Source organism: Eupeodes corollae, chromosome 1 (assembly GCF_945859685.1).
Source record: "Eupeodes corollae chromosome 1, idEupCoro1.1, whole genome shotgun sequence".
In the NCBI taxonomy this organism is placed as follows: domain Eukaryota; kingdom Metazoa; phylum Arthropoda; class Insecta; order Diptera; family Syrphidae; genus Eupeodes; species Eupeodes corollae.
The window spans coordinates 165,339,552-165,359,415 of NC_079147.1; the positions used below are offsets into that span (position 1 = coordinate 165,339,552).

The window sequence follows — 19,864 nt, forward strand, 5'->3', positions numbered from 1 at the left end:
ATGCTCTGTGTGTGTGTGTGTGTGTGTGTGTGTGTGTGTATCTGTGTAAATTATATTTTGTTCTCTATGAAAAAGAATCTCAAATGAAAAATAAAACAACAAGTTGTATGCTGTTCGCTACGCACCATCGCTCACCGGTACGCAACAAGCAACAAGTCTTCATCAATTCCCAAAGCCAACTTTTTGTTCATTCAGAAGAAGACCACATAAAGATATACGGAATCATGACGGACGACGAGAAATGCGAATTTATTGTAAAGCAAAGGCTACAAAACACAGACTTACAGACGTACTATACTACGTCTGCATAAATGTTATGTTTTGAAGTTCTTTCGCGTCGCGTTGTTCGTTCTTCTTAGGCTGAATGTTGCGGATGGTTGCTTGCGCTTGGTCTTGGTCTCTTCAGCGATCGCGATGATCATGAAGAAGATGACGAAAAACCAAAACCATACTTGAGCTGGAGGTTCGCTTCACGATGATGATGGTTGGTAAAGGTAATCCGTGGTTCGTTTTGGACCTCTGCTGATACAAACACACACACACACACAAACACACACAGACACAAACACATTGACATATTTTGTGTAACTCTTTTGCAGTTAAGTGTGTATTGTGCGACCTAGAGTGCCTAATTCCACTGGTATTGTGTGTTGTTATTTGTCGGATGTATCTTCCTCGGTACGGACACGAGGCGATCGGCACGGTTTAATCTACAAATAGTATCTTTTTCTGCATTAGAGGAGAGCTCTTTTGGATGAGGAGTTTTTAGTTTTTACCTTTACACACAGTTAGCTTTCTACCGTTGACGTTGTCGGATTTAGGGGTTTTTCGTGCATGACGCGTCGGCTTACGGACCTCTCTTTTCAAATACCACTCACCATATCATAAAGACCATAATAAACGCGTATTTTTTCGTGTCTAAAAATCCAATCCGTTAACGAATATAATTTCCGCATTAAAAAAAAAAAAACGAAAAATTAAAAAAATTAATAATCAATCACGGCGGATAATCACTAATAATGGAATAATCTTCTACACACCATTTGGATTACCCTACATATTATTGTCTCAACTTAAAAATGGATATTAATTATTTATACACTGCTGTGAAATACTATAAATAAAATTGTTTAAAAGTTAAAAGTGTATGCAAAATAAAATAAATAAAAAAAAGGAATCAAAACAACAGTGAAGTGCAAAACAAATGATTATTTAATAAAATATTAAATTAAATACAAAAAATAAATACCAAGTTTTAAAAAGAAAGAAAATAAAATATAAAAAAGGAAAAACAACAAATGTTTAAACAATATTTTTGTTCCATTTTTCAGTTTTAAAACAAAATCCCAAAAAAAAAAAAAAAATTAAACAAACAAAATCTTTCGACATTATCTCCTATACCGCAACCAAAGAAGAACTTTTGTAAATATATATTTTCATCAACAAAAGCAAAACAAAACTATTTTTGTTTAAACAAATTTAACAAAAATTAAAACCTAACCCATCTTTTTGTAAATAAGAACAAAATTCATCTACACCTATCTACATACAAATAGGCATTTACCTGGGCTTTTTATGACCTTATCCAACCTATATAATTATATGAATCTTTTGTATAGCTATGAATAAAACCTCTTAATTCTATTCTAACTGTTTGTGAGTATTATTTTATTTTTGTGTTCTTTTTTTATTTTTATTTTTATTTCTATTTTTTTTAATTTATTTTCTATAATATAATTTTTATTTAATTTGTTATTAACCCTTTCTTGTTTGTTTGGTCAATAAATTATAGTTCTACTTATGCTTACTATCCTTTTTATCATTTTCTGGGTTCTACTTTGGTTAGGTTGATTTTTTGTTTATTTTGTGTTTTTTTTTTAATTTTCTGAACACATACATATGTATATGTAAATGTATTTCATTGAAAAAACAATTTGGAAAATATAATAATATGAAAAACAAAGACGACAAGCTTAAAAAAAAGGATAAATTAAAGGATTAAAAAGTTACATTAAGTTTCAAGCAAAAATATAACAACCGTGCAGAATAATTTAAATGTTATTATAAAATGTTATTGAAAGTTGGATTGGTATATACGCCAAAGGACATTTTGTAAAAATGCAAAACTACAAAGGTCTGGTGAGAATTTATCTTTATTAATAGATAAAAAAAACAAACATACATTTAAATTTAATTTTACTTTAAAAAAAACTCTTGTTGAAAACTCTTTCAAAAGGATATCGATTTTAAACTCGATATTTAAAATCGACATCCTTTTGGAATAGTCTAGAAGTGACAATTCTTCAAGATGAAACTAATCTCAATGAAATACAAAGATTTAGTAAAAAAAAATTAACAGAGACCGTCAAAAATTAAAGAATACTAAGTCTAACCCTAGACATGCAAACAATTCAGGAAAAAGCTAAACCATTTTGTTTTATTAAATCCAATAATATTTGACTTTAATATCAGGCAGTCTTTAATACAAATAATGGAAAAGTAAATATCCACCATAACAATCATTTAAATCTGTTGATAAGCAATAAACTAAATATTCTCCTGGGTAAAACCTATTGGATAGTCTCTTAACTAGCAAGGAAGTACGATGAAATATTTTTCTTAGTTTAATCCTTCACAAAATAAATACTAATGTAAATAGAAGAATGCTTAATGTTTTATATTCAAATTTAGACTCTGAAATACCCATGTTTTTAGAATATACTCGTACTATAAAATGCTTTTTGGTAGTGCAGTGAAGTTGTTTTTGTAGTATTGAAGAACTTCATGTGTTCAATGTTCATAGAGACGAACTGTGTCTTTGCTTGATCATGTTTAATATAAAAGAATTAAACCTAGTCACTTCTTTGACAAATATTTTGTTTAAATTTTATTTCAATATAAAACCCTCCATAAAAATAACGCGCGTAGCGTTTGCTATACAAGTTTGTTCATTTAAGTTCTGATCATAACTTTGTACAAACCCAAACTTCTAATTTTAAATAATCACAAAAATGAACCTTACATGCATAATTTTGTTTTCACTACTTTTATCAGTTGTATTTGTTTGCACTTAAATAATATAACTGATAATAAAGTCCTGAAAACCAAATTTTTTTTCCTGTTTAATTAAAATTAGATGTTTGGGTTTCAATTTAATGTAGAAATGTATGGTTTGAACTTAAATACACACTTGTTTATTAATCGATATGCGCGGTCCTTTTATAGAGGGTTTCATTTCGAAATAAAATACAGTGCACCGAAAAGATTTTTGCTTTGTACAAAATTTGAATGGTATACGAACAAAACAAAAGAGTTGATGTTCGAACTTGATTTTTTTACCATGTCCAAAATTTTGAATCCTATACAAAAAAACAAAAGAGTTGATGTTTGAACTTGAAATAATGCACTTCGACATTATTATTTTTGTTTACATCATCAAAACATCAATCAAATGTTTAGGTGATTTTAAATAAAAGATTACAGAGTTGTCATTTTGGTGAAATTTCGATATTTATGTGTAACACCTTTCTCTTTCCTATTACTCACTACTCTCGAACTCTGTAAACAAAAAACTGTCCAATAAAATTTAATATAAGCAAATTATGATTCATCAAAATGCAAAAAACCAATATAGGTATAATAATTTGCATCATTTTGATGATTTTGTTTATAAGATTGTGTTTCACGCATATTCACATTCTTTGGAATAAATGCTTGATTTGTTTTATTTTTTCCCAAAGAGCTTAGTTTAATTACGAACAGTAATAGTTTTTTTTATCTTTTCAAATATATCCTGTCCATTTTGAAATTATGTACGTATGTAAGTTTTTGTTCAAAAAATTAAATAAGATGAAAAGGTTAAAAAAAATCATCGGCTACGTTATTCTTATCTCATCAAACTATTTATAAGTACATATTTTATGAAGTTAAGGAAAGTGAAGCAAACTGTTCAAATGCACAATATTTGTGTTTTTTTAGTCATAGAGATCCTTGATTTCGAAATTTGAATTATTTCCATTTTTGAACACAATGCCTTAAGGTATAGATTTGGACCTAAGGCGATAATCTTTAAAACTATTTTAAAACTGTTTTCACTTCAGCAAATATTTTTTATATTGAAATATTTATCCTTAAAAAAAGAATTTTAAGTAGTAGTAGTAATACTCAGGAAATCATTTAACTAAACTTGTTTATTTATTTCTTTAGTGATGAAAACACTCTTGAGTACGGTGTGTGAAATCATATATCAACTATGTTTCAAGAAATATCGAAAGTTTCATCCCAAAATAAGCATAAATACATAATGTACGTTCAAAATTAGGCCGCTTAAGTACAAAATTTAAAAAAGAGTACCTGTAGTTACTTATAGAGGTTCATTACTAAATACAATTGAATTGTGGATAAAACTAAACCCCCTAAAATAAAATTTGATAGAGTTATTGTTTAATGATATCCTATAATAAAACAATCAAGAAGACATTTTAACAAAGTAAGATCCTTTTTCCATCTCTGAAAACATCACTCGCATACAGGAATGGTTGAGAGTTGTAAGTCACTAGGCCCTTGTTCTTCATGGACTGTTGCGCCACCTAATTTATTTATTTATTAAGATCCTCTTTCCATTTTATTTCGTAGAACTGTGAAATTAAAGAAAAACTTGAAACAAATAAGATAATTGTATGGAAATTATGTACAAGTCCTTACTCCCGTAAAACAATAAAGATACTGTACACCATTCATCGTAAATCAATCCAACCGTTTATGGTAGCTTGTTAGAATTTCAGCATATGTACATATATTTTTAAAGTGCTTAGAGCTTGTAAAAGAGAATTGATTGATACCTTATTATACTATTTTTGCAAACGAAAATTTCTATAAAATGACTGTTTTGAACATCTTATAAATGGACAATCTATTTCCATTCACCATCCATCTCGAAATAAGTTTGCCTAGGTTCATGCAACAGGCTATTTTTCGAAAGCGGTTGTAAAGTTTTTAAATCCATTTATATTTTTATATCATGTCATTATATGAACCGATATTTTTTCTTAACTAAGGAATGTAATAAAAACATAATTGTTTTCTTAGTTTTTGTCTCTAATTTAAACTAAATAATTGTTCTTCATGTTTTCAAAAACTAATCCATCTAAGAACATATTTTAAACATTTATTTGCCCTAGTTTCTATCAGCCCAAAGATTCATTATCATGAAACTATAAATATTAGTCATATCTATGAAATTATGTAGCTCACTATAAATTCATCAAAATATTTACCTATCTTCGTCACCATCACCACATTAAAAAAAAATACAAATATTAATAATATTACCTTTTAATAATAAATTTTCAAACCATATCTACGATCCAACTCAATATACCTAAACATCTCCCTCTAAAGCTAAATCTATGTAGGTAGGTAAAAGTATAAACTAACCTAAAACCATGCCATTTACCGTTACCCTACCGGCTTAAATCCCTTATGAATAATCAACCTAAAAAATAACAGCAGTCAAAAAAAGCTTAGCAACTATTTTTTATACAAGTCAAACCCCCACGAAAAAAAAATATAAACAGTTTGTTGACCCCAAAAACCCAACACACGAAAAAATTAAAAAAAAAACTTTATTTATCTCTACACAGAGCAATTTTTTCATGCAAATTGACCGAAGGTATACAAAAAGAAAATAAATAAAATAAAAAGCTTCCAGCAAAAAAAGCTTCTGCAACATTTTGCTGAGTTCATTCATAACCTCTAAACAAAAAATGACGGTCAAAGATAAAAGTTAGATACCTACCTAGGTACCCTCCGACTCGGTCCAGGTGCAAGAAAATCTAGTTGAAGTTTAAGTTAACGTCGACATGCGCTACGCATTATGTATAGGTACATATATAGGCATAGTAAGCTACAATTGCACGTGTCAATTTAGTAGAGCCACCCCATTTACGTGAGCAGTTTTGTCCGCTTCTGCAAGCTGCAAGACTTCACTTCAAATTCAGCTTCAAGCCCACGAAAATTGTACTCTTTCTGTGTCAAGCTGAGGCTGAGGCTCTGGCGCAGGCCAACGAGTCACAGTGACGGCATGACAAAAATAATTTAATTTCTCTTTTGCTCCCCACTTTATGATCAGCATCGTCCGTCGTCGTAGTCGTCGTCGTTTGTATTTTGTATTACACACATTCTTTCTTGGTTACGGATGAACATGACGAAAAATAAAGGAAAAAAGTCTCCACACACATGTATCTGAAGCCTCCAGGCACGACGAAGACAACGACCACAAAAATCCCACAAATCTGTGCCAACCGTCCGTCCGTCGTCGTCGTCGTCGTAGCCGTAGTCGTCGTTTTCGTCGTCGTTATCGTGTTCCCTTACCCGCCCCACCAGTGCTCCTCTTCTAGGTTGGTCTGCTTGACGCTGACTATGCCCCTGCTTCCCATCATCATAACTGATCCAAACGGGCTGGAGTATATACTTACATCTATGTAGATTAACCTGTATAACTACATTTATATCTATATGAACATATACTCATCTGTATCCAGTGGTAGTGTATATTTCACTATGACTATACACTGTTGATCGCGGAAGTATGTCAGCAGGTCTTTTGAATAACGGTACTTATTTTTATGTGAGATGGCTTTAATGATTATCGTTTCGTTTTGATTCTTCTCTTTTTTTTATCCTCTCTATTCACATAAATACATTCGCAATTGAAGCCATCAAAACCAAACCAACACTTGGAAAGAAATTTTGTGTCTGGCTTCATTTCTATATCCCAACTTCGTTTAGATACTTTCCGTGTGTATATTCATGCATCACGAGTCACGACTCACGATCATTCATCCAGTGATCAGTCTGCACACAAGTATGACCTAACTTGTTGGTTTGTGTGATTGGTTGGTATGACGCCAACACCAAACCTGTCGAAAGCGAAATTTATTTTGCTTTTTTTCGGTTGCCGATAGCGCGTGGTTTGGTCCCACTGTTACAAACGTACAGACCTGATGTAAAGGCTTTGCTTAAATTGGAACTCTGAGAAAGATTATTTTTTATCTATATGTATCTATAGACTATGGCTCTGGCTCTATGACTGTGTTGTTGTCGAATGCGTGCCATCTACTTTAAGCCCGACCTAGCCCCTTTATTTTTGTTTAAAAAAAAGAAACGAACAGTTTGAGCGGGCTTTAGGACAAAATTTTTCTGACCCAAATTCCTAATTTAAATTTAGGAACTTGTTTTTGTTGGTGGTATTATATTAACATATACATATGTACCTACATCATGTTTATTAATAATTCTAAAGTAAAGTAGGTACATGCATATATTTCAAAAATTATAGAATATAATATATTTTTTGATTTTTGTTCTTTTGTTTACCATTGGTATCTACCATTTTTAAAATTACTTTTTTGAGGAACTTTCAGCAGGTGTTATGATTTTTGCCTAAAGTATGTTTTGTTCAATAAATCTAAGCATATACCAAAGAGTTACAGATGGAAGTAAGATAAAACACTTAAAGTATTTGACCTACATTAGCCAGCACCAACAAATTTATAATGTTTAAAATTTTAAAGAATGCATCTACTTATTATTTAAATATTCCGCTCCGTCATGTTTTTTGTTTTTAACTTAATATCAGTTTTAAGTTTATGTTGAATATTATGTTTTTCAAATATCGATTTCAAATCGAGATGGATTTTGAACATTCTATGCCAAATAAAATCTAAAACTATTGAGTTTTTGAATCAATTTAGTGGTACAGAGGCCTCAGGGCAATAAAGAAGCGGAGGCCCCCATCGCCCCAAATTATTTTTAAAATAAAGTAAACTATTTTTTTTCACTCGTGTTTTTTAATAAATAATTTTTTGTGAAACCAAGTAGATTCCTTAAGTATGGAACAGGCACATATAAATACAAACGAAGAAAGGATAATTTAAATTTCAATTTTATGGTTAAGGTACGGAACCTTTAGAGCTTTTTTCGCCGAAAAATCGTTGATGATTTCGTTGAAATCCAGTTCTCGGAGTAAATTGCTTTCAATGCTCAGGAGAGAAGGCTTCGATAGACGGTTTTGTTCCATCGTGGTTCGATTCCTTTTTATTATAATTTTCATTTTTGAAAATGAGAGCTCTCCAGTGCAATTTATTACCATCAAACCAAGTACATTCTCAATGCAATTTCGAGGTTTGGGAATGCAGCTTTGAAATGTTGATATTCGAGAATTTGGTAGTTAAATAGTTCTGGCTAGGTACAACTGTTCCATAGTCCTTTTCAAATTGAACCAACTATCACTACCAAGACTAGGCTCTAAATTATCCGGATACACTTTACCAATTCCTCTGCTGCAGGGTGCAAATTTTGAGCATCCATCTTCTCGATTTGATTCAGGAATTAAAATCAAGAACGTACAGCTTCATTGGCATGCAATCTTTCAGTAAGATAAACGGATAGCTGGTCAATCATTGAGATGAAGGCTGATACTTTGTATTTTTCCTTGGGTGACAGATTTGCGTCTTGTGCTTTCCCGTAATCGAGGGGATTCAACCTCACATTTCTCGTTCTGGTGCGGGTGCGTGATTGTACATATTCATGGGATATTTTGTTGGCTGCTTCCTCGTATTTATCAAAATCATTTCGTTTGGATTCCACTAATGACTTCAATGATTCTAGTGCATACATTGCCGATTCAAGAATCATCTTCGGGTCTTGCTACATCTTATTTGTAGCACAGAATCGCTCCAAGATATCGTTCTAAAATGTTGCATACAAAGCGGTTCGGATACCACTCGTCTTCTGTAGGAGGTGCGTTGCTTCATTCCTCACCATGTCTTTTTGCTCTCAATTGAAAATATGCTGGTTGACTAATGCTTTCGTAGCTTCACCTCGACAAGACCTACGAGTGTCGCTGAGCTTTTTCAAGATTAAAAACTGGCCGCTTTTCTTCTCCGATAATTTCTCAATCAGAATTCGGTTCCGCTCTGTACTGGCTGTGAAAAACGTGTACCACAAAATTCAGAGAATGACCACAACAAGGTACGAACGCCGATAAATGATTTTTCTTCAAAATAAGAGACTGCACCCCTTGTATTAACCTCTCATGTTTGCAGCATTGTCATATGATTTGCCGCGTCAATCCATGATGTCTATTTGATGGTCACCTAAAAATTTGAGAAGAACGTTTGCTGTAGGCTTCGCCAGTATGACCGCAGTTTGGTAAAAAGGTGAGAAACCTTTCTTTTGGCGTCGATCCTACCTTATATCGATGTGAGCTTCGTCAGGAGTAGAGTCCACTCTTTAAAATGGGTTGCCAGGATTGGTTCATACTTGGCTAGCAATTCCAAAATGCCCAAAAAATTTCCCTTTCTAGGTGAGCCAACAATTTAATTGTAACCTCGAAAGGCTAATCCGCGTTCAGCAAAGAATTTAATGACACTTACGATAATTCTCTTCTCAGGATTTTTCGCCAATACTCGAAAAAGCTCTTGATTGATGCGTCCTGTGACTTTTCCCCGTTGCACTCCAAAGGAAAAGATGTTTACTAGTGTTTACTAGTTGGAATTTGAAGTGTGGGCCCCCGTATGTGGAGGCTTAGGGGCTTCCACCCCGGTTGCCCCGCCTCAATCCGGCCTGCCGAGAAAGACAACATATCTGTTTCTAAGATTTATCTCTGGAACATAAAAAGGTAAAAGATTCTACAACTCAGGTGAATTTATTCTCCCAAAAGCAATATCTTTTACAAAAAGGTACATAGAATTTCTCTAATGTCTTTCAAAGGTTTTAGATCAATTAATCCGCACCTTGATTTATAAAAGGGTAAACCTCTATGTGTTCGATCATATCAAAAGAATTTATTTTATAGGCAGACTATCATACAACACAACAAAATTCAAATATAAGCATATTTTTGCAGTACAAATAGTTATAATTTAAGGTATAACTATCCTTAAAATATTAACTATTTATTTTCAAAAAACAAAGAAGTGAAGTTGCCTTGGATACAAATAAATTTATATGTAAAGCAGAAGATAATTTGGCATCAAAAATGACTCTCTCCAAATTTTACAAGTGGAGATATTCAAATCAAGATGATTATATATTTACACCACTAAAATAATGTTTCAATTACTTTTTGAAAATTCTCACAATCTTCATATTTTTAAATCGTCTGCAAAAACACAACACAATTTTTAGATTCTATCTCTATGATGGCTGGAATGTAATTAACCAAAAAGTTAAAACGTAGGGGACCCAGATGTATGCCCTGCGGTAGACCTTATAATGCATCCATGAAAAAATACTGATTATATTTAATTTCCGTAACCTGTTTTCGATTCGATAATTATGATTCGAACTATTTAAAAAAACTTAAATTGAAACTCAATTTCTCAAATTTAAAAAAAAAATAATTTGTAAATCATTAAACAACAATAATTTTCGCAATAAAAATCTGATTTTTCAAAGAAATGTGTTCTCCCTATACCAAATACTTTGCTGATGCGAATTAATTTAAGTATCGTGCATCGCAACCGAAACATAAAATTAATTTTGTTTTTGTTTTTTGCAGATTGCAGTTAAATAATTAAAATTATACTTTTTCAATGGGTTTCAGTAGCTTTAGTTCAAATCATACTCCAAAATTAGTGTATCACATCAGGATTTTGAGATATTACTTTTTAACATTTGTCTCTTATGGTTCTCCAAATTTCTTTCTTCAATATTTATATGATTTACTTTACTTGAAATATTTATATGATTTCATATGAAATTCGAAAAAACTTCAAAAGTTGTTAGATTTCACCTATCCTATAAAAATCTAAAAGAAACGCTAAAAAATCTTCCAATTTAGTAATGTGAAAATATGCATCATCTGAGGTTTCATCTCTTGTTTCAATAACCCTCGAATATTATATCAAATGCAGCTCTCATATCATTATCGTTGGTTTTTTTTTTGTCGAATAAATTCGATTTCAGCATTGTCATCTGATGAGCCGTTGGCTTCTGTTTGAACTTTCTTCAGCAAGCTTTAAAATTTTGCATTCATTCTTTAAAATTGTCACAATGTTCGAAAAGAAACACCAAATTTTACTGCAACATCTTTTTTCTTTTCTCCCCTTTTATCTTTTTGAATCATCGATAACTTCTCTAATAGCGAAATAGCTTTGCACTTCGACATTTTGGCAACAATTCTCGATCTTAAAATGCTAACTCAAACAATTGATAATTGGGATATTTCTTAAGGGGAAGGGGAACAAAATGAAATTCGCTATAGAGAAAATTACGTTATAAGGAAATTCGTTATAAAGAAGTTTGACTGTAGTTTGAATTCGAAATCAACACTTAAGTCTAGTACGCTGCTGATGTGAAACGAAAATTCCCATACCATTATTAATAATAATGAAGTTTAATTTTTGTTTTAAAAAAAAATGTTTACTCGTGACTTTCGGTGTTTTGACTTTGATTTATATTTGATTTAAAATAAAACGGATTTTTCTAATGTGTTCCAATAATATATTTCTGAATCAGAAACTCAAGATGTTGAAGATGTTATTGGTGATGTGCAAGAAGTGATGAAGACGAGCAGTGAACTTCAACTTCCAAAAAATAAATCGTTGAAAAAAAATTGATATCTCTTCGAAGGAAAAAAAGAAACTGGCTTCGTTGGTCGAAGCCAGTGCAGTGAACCTATTTGGAAGTTGGAGCATAGGCTTTTCAATAATAATTAGCCGTTACGAGTCTCTGGAGTAATATGTACATAGCTGCAGAAATGAAAAAAAAAACTATATACGTACTAACTGCTCAACAAAATGTTAATAAATGGAATTCTTTCCCACTTTTGTTTACCAGCAGCTTGTATGTCAGAAATTGTCAATTGTTTTTGACAGCTGACAGAACTCTCCACAAATATTTTTCCGCTGTGGTTTTCGTTTTCATTTTGTTCTGAAAAAATTCGTTTTACTTCAGCTGCGTACTAGGCTTTAAAATTAAGTCGGGAACGTATTTTACAAAACTATAAAAGTATCAATTCCAAGTTTTTCTCCAAACCCCTTTTACATAGATTTAAATAAAGATTCATAACAAATAAGAATTTCGAAAAAATTAGCAAGATACTAAAATGATTTAATTGTTTCTAAAAAATAAAGATTAGTACTTTTCAAAAAGATCATACAATTTATTGTTAAGAGATATTTTTAGTTTTATCTTAGGCTTAAAAACACCATTTTTGGTTGTTTTTACAATTTTTGGGGGGTATTTTTTAAAAACCTGATGTGATAAAGAAATTTAAAGGAAAGATTCGAATTAAGGACACCTTAGTCCTTTATAGTAAAAAGTTTTTTGTTTGTAGGACAGAAAAAAAAACTTAATTTTGTCGACGAGGGCAATATTTAGAAAAGTCTATACGTACCAAAAAACGTGATTGAGATCAGATGTTTTAAAAGATAGGATTTGTACAATGTGCTGTTTAATAATAAAGCTGCATTCAAAATTTTGTTTAATCGATTAATGTCATAAACTTTATTTAGTATTATATTTTTTCAAAGTATATTTATTCTAAAATGAAAGGTTTTAATAAATTTTACAATAATTTAGTAATAATAAATTTAAAGCTATCCAAAACAATAGATTGTTGCTGAAGTTAAAGTTCTTTTTATTGAGGAAATTCGCTTTCTTTAGTTACATAGTTAAAGCTTAGATTTAGATTCTAAATTTTACTTTGCTTTAATACAAACATACAATTGTTTTAAAAAACAAAACTTTGTTTTTTTTATGATGTATTAGGCTTATGTTTTGACCTAAATTATAACTTTATATTTACTCATCACTTGGAAGTGCATATTTTGAGGATAAAATTACTTACAAAGTAGTTTTGATTTTTTTTAAAACTTAACAGTTTGAAATTTTCAAAAGCCAAAGTATTATTAAGTTAAAAAACCTCCCGTATTTTTAGACGTTTATATTTTAAGCTATTTATAGATAAAATGGTATACCGGGTTTAGATAGATAGAGGTCTACGTGCCGTTTTTAGAAATCATAATGGCCTGGCACGGTGAGCATCTCGCATTTGTCGTAGAGGAATATAAAAACTTTCCCGTTGGTGTTGTTTTAATTTGGTCTGACGAGGCCTATTTCCATTTATCGGGTACTGTAAATGAACAAAATTTCCGATACTGGGCAACAGAAAACCCTCAAGAAATCCATCAACGACCACTTTACAGCCCTTATGTGACAGTTTGGTGTGCTGTTGGTGTATTAGGTCCGTATTTTTTTCGAAGAAAATGGACAGAAAGTTACAGTTAATGCGGATCGCTACTGTCACATGATTGAGACCTTCCTCCAACCAAACTTAAATCAGTTTACTAGGAACCACAAAGAAGTCTGGTTCCAACAAGATGGATATGGGAGATCTTTTTGCCGGACCATGTACTAAGTCAGCAAATCATTTTAAAGAACATACTACTAGATGTTTTAGTTAGTTCTTAGGATGTTATTAACCTTCGATTGTTCGTCTCGAATATTCCAAATAAACAAAATAAAATCTTAAAAAACATCCTTCACACCAGATACATATACTTATTTCATTTAAAAAGGAGCCTTTAAAAACTAACATTTTAATAAAACTGTGCAACAAAAATATAAGGGAGGGTTTTCTTGAATTATTTGCTAGTCAACTTTTTTTAAAAGTTACTCTAATTGAAAGTCAATGAGATGCTAGAAACCTAGGTTACTTTCAGGTTCCTTATGCTTTCTGAACCTACTCAACGTTTCAAAGGGCAATAAATTTTACACTTGGAATATATTGTGATAATGAAATATGATTTTTACAACATCAAAACCAATCGTCCACAAAAATATAAGATGTAAAATATTTGGCCTACATGCATATTATGTATCTATTTACAAAGTTATATAGAATTAGTTTAAAAAGTAAGACAAAATATTATTATTATTATTTTTCTTTCAAAAGATTGTGTCTTTTTAAACAAGAAAATCACACTTTCGCTGTCGATTTGAGCTTATATTATCTATGTTAACTGGATTTAATGATTGCTAATTTATACAAGATAAACTTGATTAAAAAAAATTAAGAATTATTGAGGGCTTAGCATAGAATATATTCTAAAACTGAAACAACCTTATGAATAATGTAATAAAACAACATACCTAAAACACAGGTATATAGACATATTTAAATTTAAAAACTTACAAGTAGGTCAAATAGTTTTTTTTTTCTGTTGGCGTAGGAATGATCTTATTGGTAAATGTCTTAAACTTACAAAACGACTAGTATAATTTATTACTAATATTTTGAAATAAAAAATAGAACCAACAATTCGTTTTTCAGTAACATAAGAAGTAAAATCAAAAACTATCTACAATATATTCTGAACTTATGATTAAGAACCGGAAAGTTCTCAACGATTGGTCCTTTTTTTAAATTGACCTTTTCACTCATTTACATTTTAGACATCCTGCACTATTCTTAAATCTTTCAATAATGCCTCTCTTAATTCATATTAAAGTTTATTTACAATAAAATAACAATTTACCATAAAATTAATTGCTGACCTTGCACTAGACTCCGCTTGAAATTAGATTTGTCTCATATTCTGGTAAAAACGTATGCTTTGAGTAAAACACTTTTTATTCAATAAATAACCCGACTGTGAAACTGATAGTTTTCCAAATCATAATTATGCCAGAAACATAATTTTTAATACATGCACGTTACTCGTATATAAGAAACAAAATAGGAAGAGCTTAAATAGTTTCGAAATATTTTAACTGATAAATTAAATTGATATAAATAAAACAAATTAAAAATTTACTAATCAGACTTTTATGTATTTATTTTGCAGATAAAAATATGTGCCCCATCCCCAATAAGAAAAAAGAACAAATCGTCCTTATTCAACACTTAAGGACAACGTGATCGTACCAATAAAACCATACACAGGTACCAACAAATCAAAAGTCCAAGTATCAAACCCAAAAACTTATCAACAAGCTAAAATAAAAAAAAATTAAAATCTATTGCAAATATAGACACAACATTAAAAAAGTCAAAATATATTGACATACTTAAACGTCGATTGGGTGTGAACAATGAGGTTTTGCAGAATGAACGGGCCTAATGAATCCGAAGTTGAAAGCCTTCTAATGAGCCCATGTTGGGGACAAACACAAAATGGAAGTCAAGACCAGTACCTGCTAGATGGGCATAAGCTTCTTCTAGAGCATGACCTCGACTCACTGCCAAGTGAATCAGACCAAAAAGGATCTCTGGATGTACTCGATAACCTGCTTATGAATTCATCTTCCATTGGATTGTCTGATCTAAAACCTTTGCCCCCGTTTACCGGATATACGGGTCACCTGTCAATCAATGGCATATCAGGCCATCATTACCATGCAATCGCACAACGGTTGCCGGACGAGAGCAATAATAATTACGCTCAAAGTGCTTACCACACGACCACAAATCAATCTGCCAGCTCAAACAATAATAACGGTTCATCGGCCGATCAAAATATTGTCTCCTCCTCCACATGTCTGCCCGAGTCTGTGCTCAGTTCGGACGGAAATGATGCCTGCCTCTCCGATGTTAAACTCTTTGCCGATAGTCAGTTAGATAGTAAGCTTTATTCTGTGGCGGACAGTTGTCTGATGTCTGATCAGGGCCCAGACTCTGTTTCGGGTGTTTATGTTGATATGAATTCTATCGATGACATCGCTGCCATCATTGGGTCCGCCATTGCCGACACAACAGTTCCCAATCAATTAGACAATGACGATGGCAATGACACTCGAGACTCATGGATGGATATTGATGCGTGGATAGACGGTAATTGCATTCAGCAAGATGGTAAACTTATAGTCTCACAACAGGACAGCTTTAGTGATTTTATTCAACCCCATTCACCAGCCAACACAAGTAATTCAACGTTACAAAGTCTCCTAACGCACGGCTATATGCCACTGCTGCACAACCGTCTCCAAAACGGTCCACCTCTCGGTGCCATCAAGAGTGAAGCACCAAGTTCTACCTCATACTGCAACGAACTGACGTCTTCAACGTCGACAAGTCCGCCCGGTTCAGTTGTTTCAACAACAGACAACATGCTTATCAATGGCAACAGTCGATACCTAAACTCAAATCCTCCTCAATACTCGTCCATTTCGATGTCCAGCAATTCCAACGCCATGAAACCGGACGGCATATGCAGCCCCGACGTTCTGGGAAACTTCCCACACACAACCACCGTTACACCCAGTACGCCAAAATCGAAGCGGCCGCGTTCACAAAAAAAGTCATCGTCCAACAATCATCAACATCAGCAAACGTCTTCATCGTCCAATGGCAGTAACAGCGGCAGCGGCAGTCAACAAATGCAACAGAACTCTATGTCACCGTCTTCAGTTAATTTTAATTCAAATGACCTGTCGGGTCTGTTAGGAAAAGAAAAGCCCGTCCATCGGTGTAACATTTGTAATCGAGGGTTTTTAAATAAAAGCAATATCAAAGTACACTTGCGGACGCATACCGGTGAGAAACCATTCCGCTGTGACGTCTGTGCAAAGGCGTTTCGGCAAAAAGCTCATTTGCTCAAACATCAACAGATACATAAGAGAATTGGGCGTGATTGACACGATAAAACGTCATTTTTGTGTTAATTTTTTTATTTTGATTTTGTAAAAATTAAAACAAAAATATAAATACAATTTTGTATACATTTAAACTTTACAACAAACAAAAAAGCCGAAAGAGACCACTTAACATACTCATATATATATATATTATATATATATAGACAAGAATCTTAATATACGTACATATATATATAGAAAAATGTAAAGAGATTTTCTTTCAACTGCCACCACCGCACCGATACGCCACGCAACGCCACGCCACACGAAAAATCATGCGTAGTACGATATTAATTATGCTCACATTATGATTTCCATCCTTATTATGCAAATGAAGTTTTCGATAATCTTCAAATGATTGTGTTTTTGACATTTTTGACAACTTCATTGACATTTTGAGTGATTTGTGAGCAATCAATTGTATGGCATGATAACTTAATTCGTTGTTGTTGGTTGCTTTTGGTCTCTCTTTATCAAAGACCGTGAAACATTGTTTAAAAAAAATTGACATAATATTTCTGCTAGACGTCTAATGCAAATAGCTAAGTAGATAAGCACTGGTCGAAAAAATTAGGTAAAGCAATACTTTTTAAAATGGTTAACATGTCCTAAATTCGAATATCGCCTTTAAATTTGTCTCTCACATCATGTTTTAAAAATATGCCCCTTTAAAAGTACTAACAGAACAACCAAAACCGGTTTCTTAAGGCTAAGTTTAAGCTTAAAATATCTCTTAACAATAAATTGTATCTTTCACTTCTAGAAACAATTTTAATCATTTTGATATCTTACCAAGTTTATGGAAATTCTCAGTGTCAGTTATGAGTCTTTGCTGACTGTATATAAAGTCTTGAGTAATCCTTTAATTTAATACATTCCTAGTTTTGATAATTTCGAATCCATTTTCAACATCATACAGTTGTTTAAAAAACAGATTCGTTAAAAAAAAACTTCGTTAAGCCTATTTCTTTTTGAAACCCGTTTTAGCAAAAATGCTTAAGCGTTTCTTTAAGATTTTTGTAAGACAGGTAAAACCCTTCAACTTATCAAGAATGAATAATATAATAAATAGTATAAATATTTCAATTGAATATTGAAGACAGGCATTTTAGATTGGAAAAACTATCACTGATTTAATTGAATAAGCCTCAACAAGTCTTGTTTTTCCAACTTTAAAAACTAATATCTCAACAACCGGACGTGATACATTAATTTTGAAGTCGGATTTGTATTAATGCCATTAAAACCCATTGGATAAGTGCAATTTTATTGTCAGGAAGAAAACCTTGTCGACCAGTGTAATCAGACCTATCGCGAGTTCTTTTGTAATTGGAAACTTTTACGAATCCCGAAAAAAAACTATTACCAAATCGTTCGTTGGGGAAAATCTTGTACAATTTTCCATTGCAAACGGATTTCGTGATACGTTTTTTCAAGATTCGTAAAATTTTTCGATTACAATGGAATTCGTAATATGCTTGTATGTATCGCACCCTTAGAATGAAAGTTACCTAACCCGTAATTTCTGATTTTTTTTATAAACTGACCTTCAAATTAGGTCCTTACAGACTCTGTGGTAAAATACAAAACATGAATTTGAGTAAGTGGACAGTTATAGCTATACCATTGAATTCAGTCCGGAAATTTCTTTGACTGGATATTTGACGGTGTTTTCCTTTGATTAGAAATGAGAATTATATAGTGATCGATATGAAATCACACAAAGAATTTTATTTGAGAAAAAAAAGTTTAATTTAGTCTTTATTTTCCTGAACAGCTGATACTTTTATGTAAAAGTGAAATGAATCGTTCCAACGATTTGCTTCTTGACAAATTTCAGTCAGTAAAATTTTTTTTGTTGGATTTCAATTAGGAAATTTGTTTCAGTCACAGAAATTTTTAATGATCGCTATAAACCTGTCGAAAAAAAATCCAATGATTGCTTACAATGATGAAAACCAATAATATATATAATTGACCCATAGGAAAGGGACAGTCACCGGTCACTTTAGTTTATCACATTGTTCACCTATGCATCTTATATGAAACAAACCGAATCAGTATTGTAGTATTGGGTCAAAGATAAGGTCACTTTCATTCTAAGTCTCGAGAAAACTTACGAGGAATAGCAGAAAGGTTTAATTTTGCTTAAAAAGTAAATCAGCAAGGAAAACAAATTCATTCATTCAGAAAATAGCTAGGAATATCAAAAAATAAAGTTAGAAGAAATTCAAGACATTATCATTTTTCTCTTCAGAAATGTCAATTGATTCATATTAGAACTATGTTTTACCAATAATTTGTACAAAAGATACAAGAGATCAAAAGCAATGTAAGAACAACGGAGCGTCCAATTGTCTTTTTGCAACTGTTGTTCCGTTTTGGTGCAACTGTGCCTCTACATTCTACTAAAGTTTATTGCTCTAATTAAAAAATAAAAGTACCTCAATTGCAAGTTCTTTAATAATGCGCTGTTTGTATAGAAAAATTGTTACTTAGATATAAATACAAAAAACAAAAATTTCAACTGCATGTTTTTTAATACATCATTGTAAAATAAATAACAAAAGATTTAAAAAATAAAATACAAAATTTAGATAAAATTAAGAATACTTTTCTGTACAAAATAGTAATATTATTTATAAGTTATATTTTATTTTGATTAAACTCACGATATTAAATATTGTTTTCGTTTTAATTATTTATTTATATTAACATTGCATAGAAGTTAATGGTATTATTAAAAAAAAAAAAAACGATTTAAAAATATATATAAAATGAATTTTGATTGGCGTTAAAGATATTTAAAATACTTTTTATTCCATTAACATATAATGTACTACTGTATAAAAACAAACATTACAAAAACACATTAATGAACAAATACAAACTAAGTTGTTATTTATTTAAGATTATAATTTAAGTAAGAACATTTTTTTAAAAATAAACTTAAACTACAAAAAAAGAGTCCTTAAATAAATATTATTTCTTTTATATTTCTAGTTTTTTTTTATTTTATTTTTATTTTTTAACATTTAAGCTGTGTAATTTTATTTAAATTCTTATAAATTTTGTTCATCCTATTTAAAACATTTTTTATTTTGCTTTGACTACTTTCTTATATAATTTTTGTGCAATTATTTATTTTTTTTCTGAATGTAAATATTTATTAAATGAAATATAAATTGTTTCCACCATTTAAAATATTCAATTAGTGTAT

General features: G+C 31.3%; 1 protein-coding gene across 3 annotated transcripts; it reads left to right on the plus strand.

Moving 5' to 3' along the window:
- The first annotated feature begins 680 nt into the window (after positions 1 to 680).
- LOC129943229 (ichor) lies at positions 681 to 19,576 on the plus strand. Of its 3 annotated transcripts, none has more exons than XM_056052532.1 (2): positions 681 to 1,656; positions 14,856 to 19,576. In XM_056052532.1, the coding sequence occupies exon 2, from the start codon at positions 15,103 to 15,105 to the stop codon at positions 16,642 to 16,644; it is 1,542 nt and encodes a 513-aa protein (XP_055908507.1). In that variant the 5' UTR covers positions 681 to 1,656; positions 14,856 to 15,102; the 3' UTR covers positions 16,645 to 19,576. The 3 variants fall into 3 exon arrangements, with proteins under 3 accessions (XP_055908507.1, XP_055908506.1, XP_055908505.1); XM_056052531.1 differs by lacking the exon at positions 681 to 1,656 and adding an exon at positions 1,765 to 2,139; XM_056052530.1 differs by lacking the exon at positions 681 to 1,656 and adding an exon at positions 1,765 to 2,134.
- Positions 19,577 to 19,864: the final 288 nt, after the last annotated feature.

What these genes read in the sequence shown, in the direction of transcription:
- LOC129943229 (XM_056052532.1), top strand. Translation starts at nt 15,103, where the DNA reads ATGAGGTTTTGCAGAATGAACGGGCCTAATGAATCCGAAGTTGAAAGC.